Source organism: Podarcis liolepis, assembly GCF_965112155.1.
Source record: "Podarcis liolepis genome assembly, chromosome: 5".
In the NCBI taxonomy this organism is placed as follows: domain Eukaryota; kingdom Metazoa; phylum Chordata; class Lepidosauria; order Squamata; family Lacertidae; genus Podarcis; species Podarcis liolepis.
The window spans coordinates 76,289,855-76,306,612 of NC_139556.1; the positions used below are offsets into that span (position 1 = coordinate 76,289,855).

The window sequence follows — 16,758 nt, forward strand, 5'->3', positions numbered from 1 at the left end:
TTTTATGGTTCTCCACAAGGCCCCAGGGCAGGTTTCAGCAATTCAACAATACAACATTAATAACAATTTGAGATAAATTACAGTCACAAGAATAGGGTGGGTCTGAAAAAATGTAGTTCTCATGTGTCAAAGGCTAGGGCAAAGAGGTATGAATCTAGCATATGATTGACACTACAAAAAGGAAGGCGCCGGACATACTTCTGGGGGCAGGGAATCCCACAACTTAGGGGTCACCAAAGGGAGTTCTCTCTCCTGGGCCTCCAGCTCCCAGACTTTCGAGGAACACCTGTGCTGGTCTTAACACTTTAGGGCCTATAGGGAAGGCAGTGGTCTTTCTTATTTTGGAGTCCTGCAGTAATTTATGGTTTTAAACACTAATGTGAGGACCTTGAATTGGGCCTGGTGAAAAACTGGCAACCAGCACAGCTGTTTTAAAATAAAGTTACGAGAGTTCTAAATGGAAGCCCAGAGAGCAATCTAGCTGCTGAATTTTGTTAAGGCTTTTAAGAACAGTTTATTAAGACTTTCTGTGTCAAGGAAAAGCATTTTCTAGCTGCTTCATAGTGTACCAGTTTAAGTCTCCAAGTTGCCTTCAAGGGCCTCCCCAAGCCATTGCAATAATTGGTTCTGAAAATGACCAGAGTATGGAATACCGTTGCCAAGTAATCTATGACCAAAAACAGCAGTAGTTGGTGAAGCACTCATAGCTGGAAACTGATACTTCAATCCTCCAATGACAATGTTGTTGTTGTTCTTATCAGTGCTTTTTGAGGCTGTATGTGCTGGTGCATGCTCTGGTTATCTCCTGCTTGGACTACTGCAATGCGCTCTACGTGGGGCTACCTTTGAAGGTGACCCGGAAACGACATCTAATCCAGAATGCGGCAGCTAGACTGGTGACTGGGACCAGCCGCCGAGACCACATAACACCTGTCTTGAAAGACCTACATTGGCTCCCAGTACATTTCCGAGCACAATTCAAATGTTAGTGCTTACCTTTAAAGCCCTAAATGGCCTCGGTCCAGTATATCTGAAGGAGCGTCTCCACCCCCATCGTTCTACCTGGACACTGAGGTCCAGCACCGAGGGCCTTCTGGTGATTCCCTCATTGTGAGAAGTCAAGTTACAGGGAACCAGGCAGAGGGCCTTCTCGGTAGTGGCGCCCACCTTGTGGAACACCCTCCCACCAGATGTCAAAGAGAACAACTACCAGACATTTAGAAGACATCTGAAGGCAGACCTGTTTAGGGAAGCTTTTAATGTTTGATGCATTATGGTATTTTAATATTTTGTTGGAAGCCGCCCAGAGTGGCTGGGGAAGCCCAGCCAGATGGGCGGGGTATAAATAATAAATTATTTATTATTATTATTATTATTACACCATACTGCCACCTCTTCCTCCTCGACCCCCGCATTACAGATTCACACAACCCTCTTACAATTGCCAAAACGCCTTCCAGGAAGGTGCCTGATGATCATCATAAAAAAGGTTGCACCAGAGCAGAGGTGCTTTGGTGCAACCCTTTTATGATTGTCAGGCAAGCTCCTGGAAGATGCTTTGCCAAACTGCTTCTGGGAGACTGCGCCTACCACCACAGGAAATGGTAGAGGTGTAGCCAAAGGTGCAAGGGGGGAGTGAGTGAATGGGTGGGCGGGTGGGCAAGCGGCAGCAGTGGGGTGCTGGTGGGGTGCATGTGAGCAGGCAAAGGGGTGGGGGGATGGGAGGGCATGGTGAGTACAGGCACCATCCCCTCTAGAAATAAAGCACTGACTATTATAGCCATTATGGTTTGTAGCCATTGATAGCCTTTTCCTGCATAAATTTGACCAGTTCTAGTTACAGGTACATTGCTGTGTTGGTCTGCCATAGTCAAAACAAAATAAAATAAATGGCAGTTCTCTTTCTCAAGCTCTGGGAGAAAGACCTTTCATTGCCTACAGACAGCCACCCAATCTTAAACAACTCCTCACCCACAATAATACAACAACCAGACTTAACATGGACACTGGTACCACAGCCTACGATAAACCCAGATGTCAACTTTGCTGCCACATACACCTGGACAACACCATTACTGGCCCCAACAACATCAAGCATACCATCACAGGACTATTTAATTGCTCATCTTCTAACATTGTGTATGCCATCAAATGCCAACAGTGACCTTCAGCTCTCTATATTGGACAAACAGGCCAAACCCTACGCCAAAGGATAAATGGACATAAATCTGATATCAGGAATCACAAGACAGAGAAACCAGTAGGAGAACATTTCAGTTTCCCAGGACATTCTATATAAGATCTCAAAGTAGTTGTCTTATTACACAAGAATTTCAGAAATAGACTGGAAAGAGAAGTTGCTGAATTGCAACTTATTACCAAACTTAAAACCATGGAGAGACCTGGTCTGAATAGAGACATTGGATTCTTATCTCATTATACATGATAAAGCTATTTTTAGCCATCTCACCCCTTGCTTTTTCCTGTAAGACCAATTGCGGTCATTAACAGTCATCAACAGGTTTACCACACCTATCAGCCAATCACCCATTCCCACCACCCTTCTGAGTAATACCCCTCCCCACCCTCTCACTATATATAAGGGTCTGGTGACTTCTGCTTCAGTGCATCTGAAGAAGTGTGCATGCACACGAAAACTCATACCAATAACTAACTTAGTTGGTCTCTAAGGTGCTACTGGAAGGAATTTATTTATTTAGTTTGTTTTGTTTTGACCAGTTCTATTTTAAGGCCATCCAGACTGGCAGCCATCACTGCCTCCTGTAGGAATGAGTTGCATAGTTTAACCATATGCCATGGGTTTATCTGTCCCGAATCTTCCAATATCCAGTTTCATTGAATGCCGAAGAATTCTAGTATTATGAGAGAAGCTTTAAGGCCTCCTAGCCCCAGTGCTTTTTTCCCTGGGGGTATGCGGGGGTACACATACCCCTAAACATCTTGTGAATCTAAGTTTGGCCCCATTGAGGGCAGTATTTCAATATGAGTAGGAAAATGAGAGCACCCCTAATTTTTTTTTTAAAAAAGCACTGCCTAGCCCCACCCCTAACCAACATGTGATTTTTGTGCAACAGCTGTATGCATGTAGCATAGGATCTCTGTGCAAAGACTGGTCCATGGGTGGAGGGCAGGGGTGGAGCGGGCAGCTGTAATCCCAATTCCACTCCCAACCCCATTGCATTGATTTTTTTCTTTAACAAGAATGAAATTAAACTGTAGAAACCATACTGAAATTGCAACAGTTGTTTTCATCATAGACCAATAGTTGTGTCCTCACTTGGAGATCTGCATGGGAGGGCAATCCTCACCAATCGTGAGGTGAATTCAGCACCCAGTATCATGGGCTGTCCCTTAAATCTGCTGGATGACATCGCAAGGGATCGTTGCCGTAGAAGAGTGAGAAACATTCTCAGGGATGACTCTCACCTCGGCCACCGCCTCTTTAATCTTCTTCCCTTGGGCAGGAGATATAGAAGTATAATCAGCTGTACCAACAGGCTAAAAAATAGCTTCTATCCGTGGGCTGTTAGGCTGTTGAACAAAAAATAACATAGCGAAATTGACTTGTGAGGTGGTGTGTTGTTTGATAAGAGATTGAGTGTTGGTGGGGGGAAGGCTTGCTTAATTTCATTGTACACAGGTTGTACAATGACAATAAAGGTATCATCATCATCATCATCATCATTATGCCTGCTCCTGCAGGATCACTGTGGGGCTTCAGAGCCCTCTGTCAATGAAGGATCTCTGGTGACATATTTTTTCAAGTCAAAACAGACTTCCCATTGAAGGGCACTGGATTCAGCTGGCTAGCCTGTGTGCAGAGATCTTTCCTTATATCTTGTGATTACAGAACTTGATTATAATTTCTCTTGATCATTCTTTGCTCCAGGAGGTGAGAGTAGGAAATCTGAGGGTCCATTCAATATCCATATCAGTCAGCTGTAGCTCAGGGCTCCATTCTGCTATCCAGCCCCTTTCAGAACTCAGTCACATTTGTGCCCTCTATCTCCGTCAAGACCTTTCACATGCAGGCTCAATCCGCACACATTTATTTCTCAAATCCCTTTCCCATCTATCGGTTAAAAGAGATAGTATAAAACCTGCATCTACTACTGCTGCTGCTTCGTTTATTTTGGAAGATACTTCATCTAAATATTTTCTAAGTGAGGGCAGAGGATATAGCTACCCATTCCATTTCCATTTCTTTCTTTAAAGATGGGAAATCTCCCTGTCTCTATGGGTTTGGTCCCATAATCCTCAGCATGCCTTCTTATTCTTCCAGGCCCATATCATCATTGTGCATCAACATTCATTTTTAGCTTTCTGTTGTTGTTGTTGTTGTGGTGGTGGTGGTGGTGTGTGTGTGTGTGTGTGTGTGTGTGTGTACACACACACACACACATTCTTGCTTCACATTGCAGCAAGGCTGGTATTAGGGTGGATTTTTTTAAGGGTTGGAATTAAGCCATCATGTTAGGTTCCTGTGCACAATCTGTGCTGAATTAAATCTTTCAATCATGATTCCCCTGTGAGCATATGAAGTCTGTTTTGAACATTACAATGATGTAAACGAACAGCAATGTAAGGCACTTGAGGCATTGGTGTGATGCCTGAAGCTGTTCTTAGTGGCCATTTTGGTGTCTGTTTTCATGATTTGGTTGCACGTGAGAGGAAATGAGCTGGGCGATTTTTTTCCTGGTTTTTATTTTGAGTCACAGGCTGTTTGAGACAGAATAATAAGAAGAGTACTAGCATATTCCTTTTGACGCTAGCTTAGGAGCAGTGTCCTCTTTCTCAAGCAAGAGGAAATGCTGCTTCTTAGATAGTATCTCTGCTGCAGTGAGGTTCCAGGTTTTTTAACTCACCGGGCTCTTTATTTGTGGAACCTCAGACTGCACCATCTAAAAACAAAGAAAACCCCCAGCTACTGCTTTAGTCATATGCAAATTTATGCAGATTAAATAAATTAAAACATGATTTTCATCATTCCTTAATTCCTTAATTAGAAAATTCCTTAATTAGAAAATTCTTAATTATGAGGTTTATAGCCAGTGGTATTCCTACTCAGAGTAGATGCATTGAAATTGATGGAAATGATTAACTTGGGTACATTGATGTTAATGGGTCTACTCTGAATACAACTTAGTTGAACGCTGCACAACTTTATGGTTTCATGTTGGGTTTTGCTGTCTAAATGTACTGATTGTGACAACTTGGTGCACCAGGGTAGCTGTTTATACATTGTATAATCTGTGTCTTGTGTTGATAGGGACTATTGCCCCATGCCTAATGCTGTTGTCTTCCTTTTCCCCCCTGAACAGGCAGTGACCATTTTGTGCGGTTCCAATTAATGTGCGACTGCTGACATGTAGGTCCTTTTGGACAACGGAAGCAGGCAGAACAGGGACGGAACAGGGGGCAGGGAGGAACGGGGGGTGGGGCAGACTTTTGCACACTCTGCAAAGGTGTGGGGGGGCAGGAACAGAACCCCCATGCCAAATGGTCACTGCCTGTATTTATTGTTAATGTGATGCCAAGTCTTCCTGTGACTGTTGTGAAAGTGTTTGTGTGTGTGTGTGTATTTTCATTGTTACCCTCTATTTCTTCACCTTCATATCATCTTTCAAAATGTTCATACAGTTGCCTGAAACCTATTTGGGATGAAATTAAAGTCCCAGTGAAATCACCAGAAGCTTTATAAAGTATCATAGGTATTGTTCATAATTCTTGCCCCAGAAAATAATTCACATTTTGCAGTAAGGAGAGAAGGGAGAGGGGCTTTGGCTAGTAAACTGCTTTGTCCTAAGGTGAACCTCTATTGAGCTAATATTGTTTAGAGAGGAACAGATAATATACATAGTGAAATGCTGTTTGTACTTATGAACCAGCAATGTATTTGGTATACCTGATGCCACCTATTTACAAAATTGCATTGACAAATTCCTTTTGAACTGCACACCTTGCAGTTACAGTCCAAATCATTGTGGCTGGTGGTCCCTAGATCCACCACTGCAACGAGAGCAAACTACCAAATAAACAACTGTTCATCAATAATATCAACATTGTAACATTTCAAATTTATTCCGAACCAGACACAATCAATCACAAAAACCAACACAATGCCAATCAATATTTTGATCTAAATACAGTGCGTAAGATGGATTCAGATCTCCTAATATCTGCTCAGAGTTCGACAAGTAATACCATTCACGGGCTTGTTAATGACATGCTTATTTTATCTATTGCTTATTTAATCTATTGACATGCTTATTTAATCTATTGGTAGCCATGTGCCTTTTGGACAGAAACTGTATAACTGGGATATATTTAAACCTAGAGAACAAAACCATTTTTAAAGGAAATATACTATAATGATTGGTATTAATTGGTATTAGAATGCTAGGTTTCTATGAATCTGTGTAAATGCTTTTAACATGCCCACAGTGTTCAATTACTTTGTTGTTTATAAAAGAGACTTCTGGCACATCCTGCCTTACTTTGTTGTTTTTAACAGACATACAACAGAAACAAATTGAGATATTATCAATCTTCTTTCTTCCTTTTGCCAATTAGTACCTAACTGACAAATAGAAACCAATATTACTCCTACATAAATATTAAAAATTCACAGATTTTTCTAAATAGGGAAAAAATTGTATTGGGTATTGTGAGGGTTTGATTAGCTGCTTGTGCGTGAAAATGTGCTCCCTCAGAGTTTGTGCGACCCCACAAACCTCCGTGTGTGACGGAGCTCCTCAGACATGTCTGCTCTAGTCACTAGTAGAGTCCGACAGTGGCTGTCTGCGGAAGCGTTTCCAGCAAAGAAGTTCCTTAACGGAAACGCGTCTCCTGGACTCACGGCGTGACAGTTTCCTGCGAGGTGTGGGTCTCCCTATGGGAGACTCCGATACCTCTCCACTGTTCTCGCTGGAAGCCTCCCTGAGCCCTCCCTCCTGCTCGCATTCCCTCAGAGACCCACTCCTCCCCCTGCTGGTTCCTGCTTCAGCAGTTGAGTCTCTTTCATCCTGCCTGAGTCCCTCCACCACCTGATGCTCTGATGGCAGTTCCCTGACATCCACCTCCCCTCCAGGGCCCCCCTCACCCCCTCCCAATTCCTCCCCCCTGGGAGGTGAAGGGCTAAAACCCCGAAACGAATCTTCCTCATCTTCTGACGTCTCGAACAATTCTCTCCATCGATCGTCGTCCTGGCCCGCTGAATCCTCCTCCTCTTCAGAATCTGGGAACCCCTCCAACTCCTCTTCCTCGTCGGTGGTAGCAAAGTATTCCCTTCGGAACCTCGCTACAGGCTGAGGTTTACGTGGGAACCTCTGATGAAAAGTCTCTATTAAAACCTCGTCATTGACATCCTCTGCCCTAACCCAGGTGTTTTCCGACTCCGGTTCCCCTTCCCACATTACCAAGTACTCTACTTGATCTCCCTTCCACCTGGAATCGAGGATCTCCGCTACATGGTAGCTGTGTTCCTTCTCCTCCATTGCTGGTCCCCTAGTGACCCTCCCCTCACCGTCTCCTCTATACGGTGACAGCAACGACCTGTGAAAAACTGGGTGCAGCTTCATGTGGTTCGGTAACCGGAGCCTGAAAGCCACTGGATTGACCTGCTGTATGACTTCAAACGGACCCAGCCTTTTGGGTCTTAATTTCTTACAACCTCCTTTGAATGGCAACCCTTGGGTTGACAGCCACACCTGGTCCCCCACCCTGATGCTTTCACCTTCCCTTCTGTTTTTGTCTGCCTGCCTCTTATATTCCTCCTTAGCCCTGTTTAAGTTGAGTTGAAGCTGGCGATGGATCGCTTCCATTTCTTCCACGAACTGTTCTGCAGCTGGAACGCTCCAGTTCTCCCCCTCCCCCCCTGGGAAGGCTCTGGAATGGCACCCGTGATTAGCCAAAAAGGGGCTCATCCCCGTGGACACGTTCTCTGCATTGTTGTAGGCAAATTCTGCCAACGCCAACTTCTCCACCCAATCATTCTCTCTGTCATTAACATAACACCTCAAATATTGTTGGAGAACCCCATTTGCTCTTTCCGCCTGCCCGTTGGTTTCAGGATGACGGGCCGTCGAGAAATTAACCTCTACATGCAGTAAGCTCATGAGCTTCCTCCAGAACCTGGAAGTAAATTGTTTCCCTCGGTCTGAAACCACCCTCAAGGGGGCGCCATGCAACCTAAACACATTCTCTACAAACAATTTGGCGGTTTCTTCTGCTGTAACCGCATGTGAGCAGGCTATGAAGTGGGCCATTTTAGTTAACAGGTCTACTACAACCATGATGGCTGTTTTCCCTCTAGACCTTGGCAGATCAGTCATGAAATCTATTGCCACTGCTTCCCACGGTCTCTCAGGTGTGGGCAGTGGTTCTAATAAACCAGCCGGCGCCTGCCTCTCCCCCTTGGCTCTTTGGCATTGTTCACACCCTCTCACATACTCCCGCACATCTTCCCTGACCTTGGGCCACCAAAATTCCCTGGTAACCAGCCACATGGTTTTGTGTTGCCCAAAGTGCCCTGCTGTGGGGCTATCGTGCAGCTGCTTGAGTACCTTCTCCCTCAATTCCCCTTCAGGTATATATAACGCTCCCTTATAATACAATGCCCCATTTCTCTCCTCAAAACCACCGGATTTGTCTTCCTCCCCTCTGAGATCCCTGAGTTTCCCCTGGGCGTATGCATCCTGCACCGTACCCTCTACCAATTCCCTTTGCCCCACCAAAGTCGCCCCACACACCCAGCGGTCCTCTGGAATGATATGGGTTTCTTCGGGTGCTCCCTCCCCCTCCAAATATTCAGGTTTGCGTGAGAGAGCGTCCGCCCTAACATTCTCTGGGCCTGGCACATAACAAATCTCAAAGTTAAATTTGGAGAACTCTTGGGCCCATCTCAACTGCCTTTGGTTGAGCACTCGCGCCGTTCTCCAGTACTCTAGATTTTTATGGTCCGTGCACACTTGCACTTTATGTTGTGCACCAACTAGCAGATGCCTCCATCTCCGGAACGCCTCATGAATAGCAAGCAGTTCTCGGTCGTACACCGTGTAGTTCCTCTCGGATTTGTTCAGCTTCCGCGAGAAGAAGGCACACGGACGCCACTCTGACTCCTCCTTCCCCGGCTGCAGAAGAAGCACCGCCCCTATGGCTCTGTCAGATGCGTCTGTTTCAACCCTTAGCTTCTTTCGTAAATCCACATGCAGAAGTTGTTCTTCAGAGGCGAAGGCCCTCTTCAGTTCCTCAAACGCTCGCTCCGCCTCCGCCGTCCATACAAACTTCTTTTTACTGCTGAGACAGTCAGTGATGGGCGCCGTCAGATGGGCGAAGTTGCGGATGAACTTACGATAAAAGTTTCCAAACCCTAGGAACCTCTGCACATCCTTCTTGGTTTTGGGTGTTTTCCATTCCAGCACTGCCTGTACCTTGCCGGGATCCATGGCCAATCCCTTGTCTGACAGGCGGTACCCCAGGAATTCCACCTCCTTGGTATGGAACCGACACTTCTCCAGTTTGACCCACAGCCTGTTGGCTTGCAGTCTGCTCAACACTTCTCTGACGTCTCTCACATGTTGCTCCTCATTCTCAGAATACACCAACACATCATCTAGAAAGGCAACGCAATTCTTGTAGAGCAAAGGGCCCAGCACGTGGTTCATAAAAGATTGAAAACACGCGGAGCCTGCTTGTAATCCAAATGGCATAACGAGGTATTCAAACGCCCCCAAAGGGGTAAACATGGTGGTTTTCCATTCATCCCCTTTCCTTATGCGTATCAGGTTGTACGCCCCCCTTAGATCCAGCTTTGTGAAAATCTTTCCCTTCCTCACCCTGGTCAAAATATCATCAATTCTGGGCATAGGGAACGCCACCGGTTCAGTCACTGCATTCAGCCGCCTAAAATCACATACAAGTCTCGGCTTGTCCGCATTTTTTTTGTCCACAAAGAACACTGGGCTCCCCCCTGCTGCTTTGGACTCTCTGATGAAACCTCTCTTCAGGTTCTTGTCAATGAACCCTCGCAACTCCTGCATTTCCCTGTCTGACATGGCATACAACTTGCCCACGGGAAGCTGTGCTCCAGGGAGTAAATTGATCTGACAATCAAAGGGTCTATGAGGTGGTAGTTGGTCAGCTTCCTTCTCGCTGAACACGTCGCTGAGATCTGCATACTGTGGTGGTACCTTCACCTTCCCCATTACTTCAGTCCCTGCTAGGGTGGCTTGGGCCCCTGCTGAACCCTTCTCCCCTTTGCAGTGTTCTAGGCAATGTGCTGAACCAAAAGACACCACTCTTTGATGCCAGCCAACCAGCGGATCATGTAGAGCTAGCCAGCTCATTCCCAAAATAATGGGAGCCCCTCCCAGGGTGGCCACATTAAACGCTATCAGTTCTGTGTGCCTTGCCACCCTCATTATCATTGGGACAGTCTGCAAGCGGACTCCTCCTCCCAACAACTCCCTGCCATCAATCGTGGTCACCTGCAGGGGGTTGCTTAAAGGGATGGTCTGTATCTGGTGTTCAGCAGCAAACTCCTTGCTCATAAAATTGCAGGAGCTGCCTGAGTCCAATAGCGCCTTTATTTTTAGGGGGTGCCCATTCTGCAGCTCTAGCGACACTTCAATCACTAGAGCAGGTCGAGGAGCTTCTGGCACGGGCACTTTCACTGCTCTTTGGCCTGGCTGCAGTGCCCCAATTGTGGCAACCAGGCGTTGGCTTTTACCTGCTCCGCTCCCCCTTCTTCTCCCCCCTCAACAGCTCCCACCATCCCTTGCCATTCCTTCCTCTGGGGGCAGACTCTGGCAAAGTGGCCTGGCTGTTGGCAGAGATAGCATTTCCGGAGGCCCTTTCCCTCCTTCTTAGCTCCCTCGCTGGTTTTTGAAAATGCGCGCGCGCGCGCTGTTCCGATTTCCATCGGCTCTGCCGGCGGGAAAGCTGGCTCAGGAATGTCTGGAATGCGGAATTCCTTCCAACGTTCCCCTCTCCCTTCCCGCCTCTCCAAGGCTCTTGCCTCCTGCCGCGCTCCTATGGTCAGCGCAGATTTGGTCAGCTGATCCATAGACTCCGCCCTGGGGCTCCGTGCCAGCTCGTCTTTCACCCCCGAAGAAAGACCTTCTTCAAATAGCATTTGAACGGGTGCCGCCGATAAATCCCAACTCAGTCTGTGAATCAGCATGGTAAACTCAGTCCAATATTCACGGACAGATCGACTTCCCTGCTTACAAGCCATTAGCTGTCTGCGCACCACCCCTTCCTCAATATCGCTGGAAAACATGAGATCCATTGCACGAAAGAACTTCATTGTGTCCTTTAGTATGTCATTGTGCGTTGCCATTAGGGGTCGAACCCAGTCTCTAGCCCCTTTCTCAAGATGCCCAATTACAAAAGCAACTCGCGATTCCTCATCAGGGAACTCATCGAACTGCACATTAAGGGCATATTGCATCTCTGTCCTAAAAGCATGGTAGTCCTTGGGGTCCCCCCCAAATTTCTGCACCAATCCTGGTACCTTTCTGGGGAATTGCGTGGCTCTCCCCTTCTTGTCTGCATCCTGAGCCCTTCTCTCCTCCAACCTCGCCGTCTGCAGGGCCAGTTGAACCTCCAACGCTCGGTATCTATCTTCCAAGCTTGGACCAGCTACAGCCCCTGCTCCTCCGGTTCCGGTTGGTTCGCTCATGATGCCTTCTCTTGCACAGGCAGCGTACAAAGACTGTCGGACTGCTGTGAGGGTTTGATTAGCTGCTTGTGCGTGAAAACGTGCTCCCTCAGAGTTTGTGCGACCCCACAAACCTCCGTGTGTGACGGAGCTCCTCAGACATGTCTGCTCTAGTCACTAGTAGAGTCCGACAGTGGCTGTCTGCGGAAGCGTTTCCAGCAAAGAAGTTCCTTAACGGAAACGCGTCTCCTGGACTCACGGCGTGACAGTTTCCTGCGAGGTGTGGGTCTCCCTATGGGAGACTCCGATACCTCTCCACTGTTCTCGCTGGAAGCCTCCCTGAGCCCTCCCTCCTGCTCGCATTCCCTCAGAGACCCACTCCTCCCCCTGCTGGTTCCTGCTTCAGCAGTTGAGTCTCTTTCATCCTGCCTGAGTCCCTCCACCACCTGATGCTCTGATGGCAGTTCCCTGACAGGTATCCACATTCATGAGAGTATAAGTTCATCCTCACAACTGTTGAATTCCCTAAACCATCTCCTGAAGGTTAGGGGATCTTAAGAAAAGACCTGGAACATGGTGTGAGGGTTAGCAACTTACAGCTCGCCATTTGGATATCAAAAGACCTAACAGCAAAAATATTTAAAGCCAAAATTCAACCAAAAACAATATCTGACCATAATGCAACGTTTGTTTGGCTGAAGGGGTAAAAGAAAAAATCAATAAGATGGAGGCTAAATGAAACACTATTAAACGATGAAAAAACACTAGATAAAGCATTAAGGGAATTTTTTGAATTTAATCAAAACAAAGAAACAGATTTCAAAATTGGGATGCCAGCAAAGCAGTCCCTAGAAGATTTTTTTATAAAAGAAAACTGAATTCATAGAAACCAAAAAGAAAAAAGAAGCAAAAAATTGTGGAAGAAATCAGAAAAAAATGAAAAAGAATTATATAAAAAGCCGGATAATGCAGAACTTAAAAGAAATATTAAACTACTCCAATCTCAGTACTCTATGATAATAAATGAAGAAATTGAACAGCTCACAAAATTATTATTTAAAGGGGCATAATAGTGCTTTAAACATATGGAGTTAATGTGGCCATAGACTGCACACATAGTATAGCTTTAAAGCATATTCTAAGTATATTCTTTCCGTCAAAGAATTCTGGGCATTGTCCTTTATCCCCCACAGAGTTCCTTTTCTCAGCAACTCAGTGCCCAGAATTCCTTGATGGGCCAAATGGTTATATGTGATCCTGCTTTTCAATACTGTTTTACACCTGCAAACATTTGGGGCTTCATTTCCAATCAGTGCATGTCTGATAACTCCCTAACTTTTTATTCATCGTTGTCCTGCTTTTGTTGCGCTACAGTGCAATAGATGACCATAGTGAAATAACACTGGGGCAACATCTCAGAACAACTAATGAAATGCTCTGCCACCATTAACACACTATTAGTATGTCAATGTCATGCAGCTGAATACCCTCTGGAAAAGGCACCTGTATGGAGGGGCCTATAATGATGGCCTCCATTTGTAAGCATATAGGGAAGCATATAGGGCCGCGGGTGGCGCTGTGGGTTAAACCACAGAGCGTAGGACTTGCCGATCAGAAGGTCGGCGGTTTGAATCCCCACGACGGGGTGAGCTCCCATTGCTCGGTCCCTGCTCCTGCCAATCTAGCAGTTCGAAAGCACATCAAAGGGCAAGTAGATAAATAGGTACCGCTCCGGTGGGAAGGTAAACGGCGTTTCTGTGCGCTGCTCTGGTTCGCCAGAAGCGGTTTAGTCATGCTGGCCACATGACCACATGCACGCCGCCTCCCTTGGCCAATAAAGCGAGATGAGCGCCGCAACCCCAGAGTTGGTCATGACTGTGCCTAATGGTCAGGGGTCCCTTTACCTTTACCTTTAGGGAAGATTTAATTCAAACGGACTAAGTTAATAATCAACCTTTTCACTTTACAAAAGATCCAAGCATTTGCACTTACTATGTGAGAACTATAGCCACGGCATCATTTAGGACACTTTCACCAAAGAGGAGGGTGTAGAGATCTGTATCAACATGAAGCTCATGGAAAATAGCCAGGACTGTCACTAGAAGGAATAACAAAAAGAACTTGTCATGTTCAGAGATTTGCCATATCCAATGTCTCTCATCTGGGCAAATCTTGGGTTAGGGAAACCCCACTTACCTGTAAGTATGTCCTACTAAACAGGACTTACTTGGTTAGAATTTTGCTGTTTCTCAATCTGCAGTACGTTTCCGAGCACAATTCAAATTGTTGGGGTTGACCTTTAAAGCCCTAAACGGCCTTGGCCCAGTATACCTGAAGGAGTGTCTCCACCCCCATCATTCTGCCCGGACGCTGAGGTTCTGGCAGTTCCCTCACTGCGAGAAGCAAAGCTACAGGGAACCAGGCAGAGGGCCTTCTCAGTAGTGGTGCACGCCCTGTGGAACACCCACCCATCAGATGTAAAAGAGATAAACAAATATCTGACTTTTAGAAGACATCTGAAGGCAGCCTTGTTCAGGGAAGTTTTTAATGTGTGACATTTTCATGTATTTTTAATCTTTGTTGGAAGCTGCCCAGAGTGGCTGGGGAAACCCAGCCAGATGGGCGGGGTACAAATACAGTGGTACCTCAGGTTAAGAACATAATTCTTTCTGGAGGTCTGTTCTTAGCCTGAAACTGTTCTTAACCAGAGGTACCACTTTAGCTAATGGGGCCTCCTGCTGCTGCCACGCTGCCGCTGCACGATATCTGTTCCCATCCTGAAGCAAAGTTCTTAACCCAAGGTACTATTTCTGGGTTAGCGGAGTCTGTAAACTGAAGCGTCTGTAACACGAGGTACCTCTGTAATAAATTATTATTATTATTATTATACTTCTGATGTTACATTATTAACCTGCTATATAGTTTTTGCAGTCACCCAAAGATGGGTATCTGTATCTAGATTGTTTCAGGCACCAGAGGGACATAGATTTTCCCATCAGGAATCCATTGGAAAAATTACTAATGATTTGTAGTATTGGAAAAAATAGACAGTATCTCATTGCATTTGTTTCACTGCCGCTGTGGTACATTACTGTGCAATTGACTATAAGGGCAATCCTAATAGTCACTAGAATGAGCAACTTCAGAAGCAGCGGATCTCCGACCGAGCTGGGGTGTTAAGTCACCAACCCCAGCTCAGCCAAATATATGCTGTAATAAACTGCTCACACCAAAGCCAAAGCTGTTGTAAGAACCCCCCTCCCTTCCTGGGGCATCAGTTGTTTGGAATTCTTTGCTCTGCAGACACCTTTCTCTTGTGCATATGCTTTTTGGAGTGGAAGGAGAGGGATTCTCCTTTGAGACCCCATCTGTACTATATTTAAAACTGTATTGTACCACCTTAAATAGAGAATCCTGTCAGTTGTTAATGGTGCTGACAGTTGTTAGGAGACCCCTATTCCGCTCACAAAGTGGTTTAACTATCAACCCCCTTCCAGAAAACTCTGGGAACTGTAGCTCTGTCTGGAGGAATAGGACTGTCCCAACGACTCTCATCATCCTTAACAAACTAGAGTTCCCAGGATTCTTTGGGGGAAGTGCAGGTTTACATTGCAGTAATGGAACTGGAAAGTGGGGGTTCAAAAACTGAATATGTGCCCGTTTTCTTCAATCCCCCAGGAGAAGGAGTGTGCTTCAAATGCAGTGGCACAAATCTGTAGTGGAATCAATGGGAATTACAACAGAGTTGAGCAATAAACCTGTAATTTAAAAAATACACAGCACCAAAGCAGCTGGCATGTTCTCTTTGAGCCTCTCGTTTCCTTCCCACTTTTCATTGGCCAAGAGGAGAGAAGCTTCCCCACTAAACCAACCATGTTGAAAAACCCTTATGCTAAAAATAACTGTTCCAGTTGTAATTATAGATTCCTGGCACTGCTAATCAGCCATCCTACTCAAGGCTTAGTTCAAGAAAAAAAACAAACCCATCAATAAAGCATTTTAATTACCAAGCTATTTCCTCCCTCCCTACAACTTATAAAATATTTTCCAGCTGTTTTGCGTGGCTTGGGGGGGGGGCAGGCAACCCACATCAGCCATACAGCTGTAACCATAGAAACCCCAAACAGAAAAGAGCATTCTGATTATCAGCCTAAATGAAGGTAAGCGAGTTCACGTAGCTTTGAAACAGTTCTGCTTCAGCAAACCTTTATTGAGGCAAATGTTTTCCAAAGCCTTAAATGTCAAAGTGGAGGGGGGAGGGAGGTACAAGTATGCAAAGTAATTTCCGATTAGAATGTCAATACCTCCAGAACGCTGATATTAAGAGCCGAATTAGTTCGGCCTTTTCAAGGTTGTGTCTCTTTAGGATGTAGGTGGGAGAAGAGAGTTGGAATGTTTCCCACGTCCAAGGAAAGTCCCCTGCACATAGCAAAATTAGTATGTAAGGGTAGGGAGAAAGGCTAGCTGGAGTCTTTCTCTCTGAAACAAAGCTTCAGAAAGTTTTAACGTGGTGGAAGATTCCCTTTTGCAGGCCATCACCCACATTTTGAAACAGTGCAGAGCAGGGGTTGAATTGGACTAAGTTGTTCTCAGAGCAGACCCACAGCAATCAATGGGTTTAAGTTAGCCCATTGAAGATGCTGTGTGGTATTTCTGAATCTGTACTGAAAATTTAAAGAAAAGTCACTTGTCTTCTCCCTTTCCCATTCTTAATGCATTGTAAGGAGAGCTTTGCTGGTGATTGAGCTCCTAGTGATTGCTCAGGAGATGGTACAAGTCTCTCAGAACTTCTGCTTTCCCCGATTCTCTTTTCCATATAACAGTCTCTAAGGCAGGCGTGGAGAAACTGTGTACATTCTGATCCTGCTACAGTCCAGCTCCCATAAACCTCAATCAGTGCAGCCAATGCTCAGAGATTATGGAAGTTGCAGTTCAGCAACATCAGACAGGCCAAAGGCTCCCCATCACTGCTCTAAGCCAGGGGTGAGGAAGCTGTAGCCTGCGAGCTGAATTAGGCCCACTAGGCTTCACATTGGGCCTGCAAGACTATTTCAGGCAAGCCACACCTATCTGTC

General features: G+C 45.8%; 1 protein-coding gene and 1 long non-coding RNA gene across 2 annotated transcripts in view; both read right to left on the reverse strand.

The window, feature by feature from the left end:
* SLC9A9 (solute carrier family 9 member A9) overlaps positions 1-16,758 on the reverse strand; it is a 266,215-nt gene that overhangs the window by 178,237 nt on the left and 71,220 nt on the right. Inside the window, exon 6 of the mRNA XM_083504179.1 lies at positions 13,676-13,781. Within this exon, the coding sequence (XP_083360305.1) occupies positions 13,676-13,781 (106 nt within the window). The remainder of the gene's footprint in view (positions 1-13,675; positions 13,782-16,758) is intronic.
* On the reverse strand, positions 6,078-6,605 carry LOC310707561. Its single transcript, XR_014526581.1, has 2 exons — positions 6,285-6,605; positions 6,078-6,250 (listed from the first exon to the last, which is right to left on the reverse strand). It is a non-coding gene; the product is annotated as an uncharacterized lncRNA (long non-coding RNA).